Source organism: Meleagris gallopavo, chromosome 10 (genome assembly GCF_000146605.3).
Source record: "Meleagris gallopavo isolate NT-WF06-2002-E0010 breed Aviagen turkey brand Nicholas breeding stock chromosome 10, Turkey_5.1, whole genome shotgun sequence".
In the NCBI taxonomy this organism is placed as follows: domain Eukaryota; kingdom Metazoa; phylum Chordata; class Aves; order Galliformes; family Phasianidae; genus Meleagris; species Meleagris gallopavo.
The window spans coordinates 23115670-23128426 of record NC_015020.2 but is presented as its reverse complement, the minus strand read 5'-3'; the positions used below and the strand labels follow the sequence as shown (position 1 = coordinate 23128426).

Genomic DNA, 12757 nt, shown 5'->3' with positions numbered 1-12757 from the left:
CACCGCAGCGCCGCGTCTCGCCTCGCCTTGCCCCGCCCTTCCTCAGAGTCCTTCGGGGCGGCTCAGGGTGCCGGGAGCTGAGCAGTGCCGTTCGGGTGGTCCGTGGGACGGCGGTGCGCGCGGGACGCGGAGAGCAGCGCTGTGTTTGTGCTGACGGATCTCTGCTGCGGCTGCATAGCGGCGAGGTCACTTCTGGGCTCACATAGCCGTCCTGTCCCCCGTGCTACAGGTGTGCACCGCGATGCGATGGGGCTGTGGCGGTGTTTCGGCTATGAGGCTGCGGTGGCATTCGCAGAGTTGCATCTGCGTACCGCCGAGTGCGAGCACGCAGCTCAAAGCTGTTCTTTCCTGTTATTTGCACCTGGTGGTGACGGTGCGCGTTTCCTGAGCCCTGGGTACTGAGCGCTGCCTCCAGGGCTGTGCTATGGGGAGAGTTTGTAAGATAGGTCAGGAGGCAGGAGCACACACCGGCCTCTGAACCCAAACTTCCTTGCAATTCTGACAGAATTGTGCCGCTCTCATTTCAGATTGGATGCATTGTCAAGTCACAATTAGAGAATATAGTGGGTTCTAGGTTTTACTAGCTCAGTTTCTTACTACATCTCTGGTGTAGCAAAGCAGCAAACACAGTGTTCATGAGCACGCTGGTTGTCATTATCCCATAATGTTGGTGTTTCGAGGAGCTTTTCCTGCGATCTGATGCTGGTCGAAAAGGGCAGATGACAGAGCTGCGTGGCAGCACTGCGTGTTTTGGGGCTTTGCCTTGCACTGGCTGGTCCCAGCCGCAGGAAGGGGATGTGTGTCTTCCCAGGCCTCTCCAGCACACTGGTGCCTGGGAGCTGTTCTCTAGGAGCTCTGTGAAGCAGAGAAATATCCCAAGGCAGCCATTTCAGCTGTGCTTTGGGTCACAGATTTGTGTCTGGGGCTCATAGTTCTGCAGTGCTTAGTGAACTGTTCAGCTTCTGGCTTTCCTCTCAAGTGGGTTTTGCACACTGCCCCCAAAGGCTTTTGAGGTGAATCATGTCTCCTAACAAAGCCAGCACTGAAAGGAGCCTGGATGTGGCTCTGGCCACAGCTCCTTCTTGCTAACAAGTGCAGGGTAATGCCCAAAACATGAGGGGTTCGGGCCCACTATCCTGCTGGGGAGACCGTCCTGTGCTGGGGACAGCCGTAGTGGCAGCAGGCTTCCAAGTCGACATGACTGCATCCTCCCCAGCTCTGCCGTAGTCTCCTTTGTGACATCATAGAGCCAGGCATGACATCAGTCTTTGTACAGTCACGTTGGCAGCCTCCCGCAGCACAGATACGCAGGGCAGCCGCTCTGTACTGGTGGTTACCTCTGGAGCTCCGCTCAAGGTAGCAGCCACTTTGTGTGTTGGATTGTTCCTTGGGAGAGAACAGGATGAAAGTCGACCTCACTCTCTCCCTGAGTTTGGCTATGTTCTTAGTTTCATTTCTTAGAGATGGCCTTGGCCGTTTCAGCTCTCATGGCCAGGACTCTGACAGTGAGCAAAACCTGGCCCTCCCTGAAAAGCAGCTGTCCACTGACACCCAGCACCAGGCCTCCAACTGGCCCTGCCGGCTTGGCCTGTCCACTTGCCCCAGATGGGTCCGGTACAGGGTCAGCAGAGTTGTCAGTGCAGAGGACCCAAAGCAGCAGACCAAAGGCATGGAACAGGACGCCTTCACGGGGCCTTGGTGGTCTGGCCTTTTAATGTACCATACCAGGATCTGGAAGAGTGTCAGCAAGATGGTCCTTCCTCAGGAGCAGCAGCCTGTCTACACTAAGCACCAGGCTTCAAACTGGCCCTGTCGGCTTGGCCTGTCCACTGACCCCAGATGGGTCCGGTACAGGGTCGGCAGAGTTGTCAGTGCAGAGGTCCCAAAGCAGCAGACCAAAGGCATGGAACAGGAGGCCTTCACGGGGCCCTGGTGGTCTGGCCTTTCAGCGTACCATACCAGGATCTGGAAGAGTGTCAGCAAGATGGTCCTTCCTCAGGAGCAGCAGCCTGTCTACACTAAGCACCAGGCTTCAAACTGGCCCTGTCGGCTTGGCCTGTCCACTGACCCCAGATGGGTCCGGTACAGGGTCGGCAGAGCTGTCAGTGCAGAAGTCCCAAAGCAGCAGACCAAAGGCACGGAACAAGAGGCCTTCAAGGGGCCCTCGAGGTCTGGCCCTTCATTGTACCCTATCAGGATCAGGAAGAGCATCAGCAAGATGGTCCCTCCTCAGGAGCAGCAGCCTGTCAACACTGAGCACCAGGCTTCCAACTGGCCCTGTCGGCTTGGCCTGTCCACTTGCCCCAGATGGGTCCGGTACAGGGTCGGCAGAGTTGTCAGTGCAGAGGGCCTGAAGCAGGAGCCCCTGGGTATGGGGAAGACGTCCTTTAGCTTGCCCTACCCCCTGGACCACCTCTGGGACGACATTGCCCAGGGGTCATTAGCTTCGTTCATTATGGGGGGGTTGTTAGTTATCTTCATTCAGTGCCTACTGAGGATTGCTCGTGGTCTCTGGAGATAAGCAGAAAGACCTCTGGAACAGATGAATGACTGAGATGCATTGCAGAGGAAAGGGGGCTGCTGGTGGGGAGAGGGAACCACAAAGACCTTGTCCGTGAAAGCTTTCAAGGAGAGCAGGCTCCCAGAGTCCAGTACTTCTCCCCAAGGACTCACTCATTCGCAGGATGACACCCACTGGAAGCCCACTGTGGAACACGAGGCCTGCTGGAGGTGGTGTGAGCCCCATGTGCTGCACTGAGCAGTCCTGTGAGGGTGAACTACCTCCAAAGGAAGCCAAGCCCTGAAAAATAATGCTCTGTAAAATGAGCCTTTTTCCCTCTCACTGTGATCGTCCCCTGTTCACTTCCAGAGAACAGGAGAAATGGTGTGAGCTTGTGGGAATGTAAGAAAAAACTGTTCAGAGCAACAGCTGTGAAGCAAGATAAGCAGCATGAGAACCAAGGACACCTTTAGAAGAAGAAAGTACGTCTCACGACTCTGATTGGATAAGCTTCTGTGTGAACAATCGAAGAGTGTTTTTGCAGAATGCTCTGCTAACATTTATAAATAGAGTTGTGCTCAACAATAAAGTAGACTAATAGCTTTTAACCACACTGGTGTGCTGTTATGTCTCTACCATGTCCTGAGAGTCCAGAGACTTCCCCACATGAGCTTCCATGGAAGACTGTCCGAGAAAGGAGACTGCTAGTGGTTACGACCTGGTTTGAGATGAATAAAAGGCACACTTACTGGAGGACGTGTCATTTTGGTGCCAAGGGGCCTGGGGTATGAGCACCACAAAAGGCGGTGCTGCAAGAGACAGCTGCTGTGTGCGGGTTTGGGGGCACGGGCCTGGGGTGAAGGGAGGGAGCTGGGCTGGGAGAAAGCATCTATGACTGTGAGGAGGCACATGCACAATGAGCCAGAAGAAGAGAGCACATCCTGACAGGATGCCCATGTTCCACATGAGATAATCTAGAGTGACCTTGAGTACACTGGGAGGTCCTGTGTCCTAATAGGCACGCTGGCTAGCCTTTAAGGCACCTTAGAGTACTTAGAGAAGCTCTGGAAACATTTTGGCATGCTGTAGACATGAACACTGGGCTGTTCTGAGAGGCCTCCTAGGGCACACTGGGATGATCTAGGGCACCATAGAACACACTGAGGAGCTCTGAGAGCACTCAGGTTTGCTCTCAGGTATACTGAGTATCTCCTGAAGTTCTCCAGGATGCTCTGGGAAGTCTGTAGGTGACTTGTGTCCTCCCTAGCCCACTGGCATCTGGGAGCAGGTCTGCAGGTGTAACCCTTCCATGGAGCAGAGAAATGTCCCATGCTGTTCTTTCAGGCTGTGCTTTGGTCCACAAAACTGGGCTTTCAAGTTCATAGTATCATCATAGAATCATAGAATGGCCTGGGTTGAAAAGGACTATAACAATCGTCTAGTTTCAACTCGCCTGCTATGTGCAGGGTTGCCAACCACTAGACCAGGCTGCCCAGAGCCACATCCAGCCTGGCCTTGGATGCCTCCAGGGATGGGGCATCCACAACCTTCCTGGGCAACCTATTTCAGTGTGTCACCACCCTCTGTGTGAAAAACTTTCTCCTAATATCTAACTTAAACCTCCCCTGTCTTAATTTAAAACCATTCCTCCTTGTCTTTTCACTATCCACCTTGAAAAACAGCCATTCCCCTTCCTGTCTATATGCTCCCTTCAAGTACTGGAAGGCTGCAATGAGATCTCCCCAGAGCCCTCTCTTTTCCAAGCTAATCAAGCCCAGCACTAGCAACCTTTCTTTGTAGGAGAGGTGCTCCAGCTCTCTGATCATCTTAGTGGCCCTCCTCTGGACCCGCTCCAAGAGCTCCACGTCCTTCCTGTGCTGGGGACCCCAGGCCTGGACGCAGTACTGCAAATGGAGCCTCACAAGAGCCGAGTAGAGGGGGACAATCACCTCCCTCTCCCTGCTGATCACCTCTTTTTTAATGCAGCCCAGAACACAATTGGCCTTCCAGGCTGCAAGCACACACTGCTGGCTCATGTTCGGCTTCTCGTCTGCCAGGATCCCCAAGTCCTTCTCCGCAGGATTGCTCTCAAGGAGATCTTCCCCCAGTTTGTATAAATAGCTGGGATTGCCCCGACCCTGCACTTGGCCTTATTGAACCTCATTAGGATTTCATGGGCCCACTTTTCCAGCCTGTCCAGGTCCCTCTGGATGGCTTCCCTTTCTTCCAATGTATCGACTGCACCACCCAGCTTGGTGTCATCCACAAACTTGCTGAGGGTGCACTCGATGCCATCATCTGTGTCGCTGATGAAGATGTTGAAGAGCACCAGTCCCAAGGCTGAACCCTGAGAGACACCGCTTGTGAGCAACCTTCACCCTGACACAGAAACACTGATCACAACCCTTTGGCTGCATCTAGCCAGCTAATTCCTAATCCATCAAACAGTCCATCCTTCAAATCCACACCTCTCCAATTTAGAGAGAAGGATTGGTGATGGACCATGTCAAAGGCCTTGCAGAAGTCCAGGTAGATGACATCCATTGCCCTTCCCCTATACACCGAAGCCGTCACTCCACCACAGATGGCCACCAGATTGGTCAGGCACGATCTGCCCTTGGTGAAGCCATGCTGGCTGTCTCAAATCACCTTCTAGGAGGATCTGCTCCATGATCTTCCCAGGCACAGAGGTGAAGCTCACTGGCCTGTAGTTCCCCGGGAAGTTCTGCAGTGCTGAGTCAGCTTTGATGAATGTGTGTTTCGATTGCTCCGTTCTTGGTACTCTTTGGTCTTTGACACTGACTGTCAGGCTTATATGTTTGGGAGTGCTAGTTAGTTAAAACCTAGGAAGTATAGAGGCACCTATAATTCCACTTAGCAACCCTCCTTTATCACAGCACAGTGGGCATCAGAGCACAAAAAGCAAAGTAACTCATTTGTTCATGGCAAATGCTCTGCTGCAGATGTGTGGATAGAAGACAGCAGAACTTCACATGCGCTGTGGAGTGCTGGCCCAGTCTCCTCGTGATTCTGGTTTGTAGGTGGTTCCTACAAGACAAAACCAGTCTCCAGTCACCTGGTTTATTCAGGACTTGCTTTTACGCAAAGGTGAAAGGTTTTAGACCTGGTGATGTACAAAGATTGGTAAATATTTCTTGCATGCTGAGCCTGGTTATGGTCAGACAGTAGCTCCAAGTCCTATGAATCCCAAGTAGCCAAGCTTGCTTTATTAACAGCACAGTTGGAAGCCAGGTCACAGCTCCCTGCAGGGAGCTGTGTTCCCATGCAGCACTACTCCACTCCCAGCCCTCCCCCTGCAGAAGGACCAGCAGTGAATGCCACACGTCCTGGAACAGAGTTGCTGTGCATCTGCTTCGTGTGTTGCCATGCGTAGTTTTAGTTCATTGTGCAGCCTTGGTATATTCAGTAGAGAAATACTCAAAGGTATTTCACAATTACCAGTTTATCCCAGGTGAAATCAAAGGAGAACTGTAAATCTGGAAAGTAAACAACATGGGAACTTCTATTTCCTTACATTTTTTTTGCTACTGTAAAACTAAAGTAACAGATTTCTTCTTCCTGAGAGTTTTGTCCTGGCCCTGAAATTGAGGATGTTGCGCAGGAAATGGGAGAGGCATGGTTCCAGACATGGAGAAACACATGACTCGAGGAAATCCGTCTGACAACTGCCCCTGCCTGCTGCCTTGCATATTGTAATTGTGAATGCAGAGAGCTGATGGGACAGGGACAACAGCCGCAGGTTGAATTTTGAGTTTTGCTCCACATCCTGCAAATTCTTGACAGACTTTTTAAAGCTCAAATCTAAACAGGTAGTAATGAACAGACTGCCTTGCTTAAAGGTTATTCTTCTTGAGTTGTCATGCATATTATATATGCAACTTAATAACTGTGTGCAAATTCCAGACTAAATCCACTACAAAAAATCTAATTGTGAAGATTACTGGACTCAGTAATAAATCAGTTTTAGTTTTTGCTGTAAGTAAAAAAAATATATATTTTCTTTCTGTTTATGCTTTTGACTTATTTTTATTCTAGATCTAGCAATTCAGTTGTTTGGATGACGCTTCAAAAAAAAGGTTCCTTGCAACCATTGACAGTGCTGAGGTGAGAGACAGAGGCAGCTACAGAGAACAACTGCTTCGGAGGACAGGGCTGTGAGAACACAGGGAAACAGAAACAAGCAAAATGTGGAGCAGTCTGGGCAAGTGCAAGGTGCCCCTTTGTGTGCCAAGTGGGACAATTATCAATTGTGTATGTCATGAGAAAGGATTTGTCCTTGGTGGTTCCAAATTGCTACCTAGAATAGGTGGCTGCAGCTTATTTTCAGAAAGTCTGAGTTTGCCTGGGTGTTCCAGCATACTCCACAAGGCAGTGCAGTGTAAATCAAGGTAGCACAGCGGGCTTCGCCCTTGTTTTCTGGAGAGGAAATGCATCAGAGATTAAATTGGCCTTCAGGTCATAGTAAGTGTGAGAAAGAGGACTGAATTCTGTAAAGCTTTTCTGGTCTAAATCTGGAATAACAATTGCTCTAAGGAAGGTATTGTTACATAGATGTGCCGTAAGGGGGTTGCATTTACGTGTCCAGTTGTAATCATCGTGCAGCAGACTTTGACCCAGGCTGTGTGCAGAACAGTACATGCAGGTGCATTTCAGGTGCTCCGTGGCTCTATTTCTTTCAAACAGGGAAGTAGGGTGTAACAATTCCTGTCCGAAGTTTTGCATCCACTTCTAGAGCATCTCAGGAAATTAAACTTCAGATTAACCTAGATGACTTCTCTTTAATAAATTCTGTTTAAAATTTATAGATAGCTTCAGTTATCTACTGTTATCTCAGTATCTGTTACTAACTCAAACACCGTTTGTCTTTGCTTTGTGTGCTGCAGGGCTTTCCCTTCTACTTCCAGTGAAGGAAGTTCAGACCTTTATACAGCAGTGTGTTTGCAGTCTAATCTATCTACACATTGGTGTCTTACGTAATATTCTCATTATCCATCTTTATCATAAACATAGTAATAATCCCTTTGCTTCTACGTCACAGGTTCAACAGTGACCACTCTTGTTTCATATAACTCACAGCACAGCCTCCATCTGTCTCATGGATTATAGATCTAAATTGGTAACTATTGCTTGCTTGCCATACTTAGGAGTTTTGTTAATTGCTCATAGTGTGTTTTCTGCTTCTGATAAATCTCTCTTGTAGTCCTGGCCTTAAGGTCATGGCCTTATTTCCTTTATGAGCTGTCGTCTTAGGACAGCATGTATTGGCTGTAAAATTACATTAGTAGATAGAGATCTAATTCAGAATTTAGTTTAAGTCCTGAAACAGGAAAAAAAAAAAATCCAACACTTTTTTTTTTTTCTAGAGAATAGAGCACATAAAAGAACAGGTTTTTATAATAGAGAATAGACTTACCTGTGTAGCTTGTGATCTGGAATATTTTTAATGTAGACATACTTCCTAACACTTTTTGTGAAAAAAAAACAAAAAAACAAATTATTGTCTATTGAAAAGAGGTTATGCTGCATGTGAGTAATGTCTCCTGTGGATTACTGCTCAGTTCTGATCAGAAGGGGCAAAGGAGCCTTCTGGTATAGCTGCTTTTTTGTTTCTTCCCTGCCAAGTACCTTACAGCATGGTTTCTCTCATCATTTGTATCATTCTTAGAGCTCCTGACTGCGTTCCTGTGAATCTTGGCAGACTGCTCATCTATTTGTCTCTAGTCAACAGAGTGTTGACTTCGGTACTATGTAATTCTTTTTTCTGCCTCTACCTTTATTTAGCCTCACTATTTTTGCTTTTAAGTGAGTGTAGCTGCTGATCTTTTTCTCTTCCTTCCACATGTTTCACTGACTGTGGATAGCCAGGAGTCAAAACAGTTACAGCTGTGCTTGTGACTGTGCCTCTCCTCTTGTTCCACACTGCTTAGTCCTTTTAAATTATGTACTGCCTTTTTTCCTTTGCTCGCTGATCTTGAGTGCAGAAGCAGTAAGATGGAAGTAAGAAAAAGGAGGTTATGTCTCTGGAAAAAGGGTGATTTGATGATGACAAAACAGTTAAGCAGTCGTTTTTAAATTGCCACTGGTATATAACACAAAGTATTTGTGGTAAATGTCAGTTTGGGCTTTAGACATAAAGCAGTAACAAATATTAAAAGACACTGCGGCTGTCAGAATTGCATGGCATGCGTGATATAGAGAGTGCATATAGATTGATCATGTTAATATTTCAGATATTTCTTTCTCTGTAGTTTTAAGTGCCATCGATGTGAGCCTATTTTGTTATTAAGTGAGGTGGCTGAGGGCAGGCAAGGAGACCCTCCCAAAGTCAAGAGAGACACTGACTGAGAAGGGTGTTCTTTGGTGGCTAATAAGCTTTGATTAAGATTTTGTGTATGAGTTTGAGGCTGAGATGCCTTAAATTTATTAGGAGAGGTTCAGGTTGGATATCAGGAAAAATTCCTTCTCAGCAAGAGTGGTGATGCAGTGGTACAGACTGCCCCATGAGGGCACTGTTCCTGGAGTTGTTCCACAGCTGGGGCAACGTGGCACTGAGGGACACAGTCAGTGGGCTTGGGGGCTGGGTTGGGGTTGGACTGGGTGATCTTAGAGGTCTTTTAGCACCGTAATGATTCGACGAACTTTCTCTTAGTGAGTGCCATCCCACTGCTCAGTGCCCTCTGCTTGGCTCCCCCAGTTGTGCTGCATCAGGAGCTGAATCAACTTCAGAAACAGCCCAGCAGAACAGGAGAAATAAAGGAGGAATTATTTTCAGCTGGGATCTGCCTGTTCTCTGAACCAGCTCATTGTGCAGTCCTCACAAGGGAAAGCCTGAAGCAACAAGAGAGTGAGAGGAAGGTGGGGATGAGGATTAGGAGAAAGAAATTGGGAGACCTGGCTTGAGGATTTGAGCACAAATTCTGGGGCAGCCCTCTGAAGGCTTTCAGCTCAAATGCTTGTTGAGTGCAGCTTCAGTAATGATGTGCTATCAGGAATTAGTACTGCCGTCCTTCCAGTTTCACTTCAGTGATCAGAGGAGGAGGAGGAAGGAAAAGTCAAATTCAAGCAAGGAGGTGGAATTCTCTTTGAAATGTTTGTGCTCCAGTGCTGCCTGTGATGTTAGAGAACCTGCAGCGTCTCACGCACAGCCCAGCCACCGGTGCCAGGCAGCAAGAGGTGTGCTTCTATGACAACTGTGCTGCGTCCTCTACAAGTATCCTCTGATCTTATTTTCTGCATTGTGCTTCTAACAAAGCTGCTCCAGCTGGTCGCTTTCTATAATTGCTTTTTTAACTGGGATTGGAGAGTGGCATTTGTAGCCAGGTATGCTTTTGATTAGAGCAATCTAGGGGGGTAATGGAAGCAGCAGTGTGTCATTTAAAAGAATGGCGTGGAGTTTGCAGGTGGTTTCCGTAAAGGTGGTGATAGGAAGAAGACACTGATGAGTGGAAAACTGTCTACATCTAAATCTTTAAATCACCCAGGCTTTTAGTAATGAAGGCATCTCACTTTTCCATTCACAGAGACTTGAAATGGAGGAGTGGAGATTTGTTTGTTTGTTTGTTTGTTATCAAGTGCAGGTGCATTGTCAATGGGACTTGTGGAATTATACTTCCGTATGAGAAAAATAAGTTATTCAGACACCTTTGCACTGTTCTCCAGCTCAGTGATGGCACAAATTAACTAATCTAGATTCCTAATTTCTGCAGCTGAGATTTCTAAGATTTGAGCTGAGGCAGTGAACGTGTGCACCTGAGTGTGTGTGTCAACTGGATGCTGAGATGTGTTAGGAACTACAGGAGATGAATAGAAGAGCACTTTTCTGATGCGCTGGTGAGAAGAAAATTTGTACTTAGGTTGTTTTGGAGCATTTGCAAAGCACTGACTAACAGCTGAAGTTAAGAACTGTATGTATCAGGGCTGGGTTGTATCCTGCAGAGAACTGTTTGTGGGAAGATGTGACTGCATGCAGTGCAGCTGTTGGGTATCAAGCTGCTGCTGGAGCTCTTCAGAGCTGTCCTCACAAACACAACCTGTGAAAGGTCTGTGTGATCCTTTCTTTGTGGGAATGTTGCAGGTGTGTAAGCAGAGAAAAGCAAAACCAACTCAGTTTAAACTTAAATAAAACGTGCTCAACAATTTGTTTCCCCTCTGCTGGAAACTTAATATAAATTGGGATATCAGCTTAACCTGGCTTTTGGACAGTGTTTTGGGTTTAAGGCTTTTTAAATACAGTGGAAATTAAACACTTTTTTCAGCAAGTGAAATCCAATGTGTGAGTGAGATTTGATAAGAAAGTGGACAAGCAGCTGCTTATCATATCTGAGCCACTGCTGCCCCTGTTTGCAGGAAGCCCTGACTGCTTATAAGGAACCAAACCTTCATCTGCTTGACAGTGGGTAGATTTTGAAACAGCATCGGTGATCAAAACTGTGGCATGTTGCAGGGTGAAACTTCCTTCCTCTCCTCTCTGTAGTTCAGTCTGCGTTGGTGTCTTCTGCTATGGTACAAATAGAGGTGAAAAGGCAGGGGTTTTTCTTCTCTTGCTGAGTGTTGGAGTTGTGAAGCTATAGAGAAGCCCAGGGTTGCTTGGTGAGCTGATGCTGTGTTGAGGTTTCAGACTGCAATTACTTTTTGGTTTCTGAATCCAGTTTAGGATTACAAGAGGATGAGGAATCTAAGGCTGCATCTTTCCTTTGTATTTTCTCATGTCCCTCAACTCTCTGCTCCCTTTTGCTGATCTAAAGGGATCATCTACCTTTAGAAATACTGCCTACAGCATTTTATCATGCTCTGTTTAATTGCTGTCTTGAGAGTAGGTAGCTCTTGGATGGATTTGAGGCTGATAGCTAAAATTTCTTTTGTCAACTGATATTTCATCTTCTTCTGTTGCCAAGGTTTTATGTATATATATATTTTTCTTAATCTGTAAATATGGAGGGTAGAACTTTTGTAAGAATAACAATGATGGTGTGCATGAGCTAAAAATGGAGATTTTTCCCTAGCAGTCTTAAAAAGAATTATTTAGTTTCACCTGCCTCAGTTGCTGCTCCATGAACAGCATAGCTGGATGCAATGTCAGGTTTTAGTGCTTGTTGCACTACTTATTTATGGGAGCAGCAGAGATGGCAAGCTGCCACTGGAGTAGAGTGCTGTTTCCCCAGTACTATCAGAACAGTCTGCAGTAGCCATCTGTTAGTCTCCTACATACAGAGCAGTGCAACAGGTGTCTTTTTTTGGGTCTGGAGATCTTAGAATTACAAGTAGATAGCAGAAATTTGCAGGTATTATTTAAAAGAAGTTTTCAAGGTATGTTGCTCTTTCTTTAGTAGATGTAGCACTTAAGTCATTAGAAAGAGAGAGAAACATATGGTATGCAATTAAAGAAAACAGGTACTGAACTGTCTTTTTATAATGTTTGTCCTTTTTTTTCCAGATGGCTTCAGTAACAGATGCCAGATACAGGCAGAAAGATACCTCGGATCAGAATTTTGATTACATGTTCAAACTCCTGATCATTGGCAACAGCAGTGTGGGTAAAACATCCTTCCTCTTCAGATATGCTGATGACACTTTCACGCCAGCCTTTGTCAGCACAGTAGGAATTGACTTCAAAGTGAAAACAGTTTATAGGAATGATAAACGGGTGAAACTGCAGATTTGGGTAAGTGCCAGTATTTTCAACAGTATTTTATTACTAAACCCAGTAAAGATATGACAAAACTAGCTTGCTTGGAGATTAGACTGTTGTTGTTATTAATATAGATTTTGTTGTTCATATGTTTCGTGTGGCTTTTTTTTTTCCTTTTATTCCTGCAGCATAGCTTTCTCTTCTTAAGTTCTCTTTGTATTGCTGCTTCAGTTGACTGATAAGACTCTTGATTTGGTCTTAAGCTGATGCTCTTCAGTGTCAGGGGTTGCTGTATTATTAAACTGAAGCAAAACCCAAAGCAAATCATTAGGCTTTTCATAGAACCTTTTGAGCGAGCACTTGTAGGTTAAAAAAAATTCAGTGAGCACTGAGTGAATGATCTCTAGACAGAGCTTCTGCGGTCACTTTAACACCCTTTGAATAAGCAGTGGGACCTTTCTGCCTCAGAGGTATGCTTCAAACTGCCTTGACAGAAATGGCTTCTTGGTGAATCAAATGGGAAGACAGTTTGTGCAGGTGAGCTGGAGGGCCGTCTGCTCATGGATCCTTGCTGGAGTTGAATGACAGCCTTCTGGCCCAGTTTAAAA

The 12757-nt window shown here is 46.6% G+C and overlaps 1 protein-coding gene across 5 annotated transcripts; it reads left to right on the top strand.

The window, feature by feature from the left end:
* The first annotated feature begins 14 nt into the window (after nucleotides 1-14).
* LOC104912500 (ras-related protein Rab-3A-like) lies at nucleotides 15-12270 on the top strand. 5 transcript variants are annotated; one of them, XR_002118262.2, is made up of 2 exons: nucleotides 15-229; nucleotides 11955-12270. XR_002118262.2 is itself a non-coding variant. In XM_019618764.2 (2 exons), the coding sequence occupies exons 1-2, from the start codon at nucleotides 9635-9637 to the stop codon at nucleotides 12234-12236; spliced, it is 342 nt and encodes a 113-aa protein (XP_019474309.1). In that variant the 5' UTR covers nucleotides 9143-9634; the 3' UTR covers nucleotides 12237-12270. The 5 variants fall into 5 exon arrangements, 1 of the variants encoding a protein (XP_019474309.1); XM_019618764.2 differs by lacking the exon at nucleotides 15-229 and adding an exon at nucleotides 9143-9694; XR_002118263.2 differs by lacking the exon at nucleotides 15-229 and adding an exon at nucleotides 9702-9841.
* Nucleotides 12271-12757: the final 487 nt, after the last annotated feature.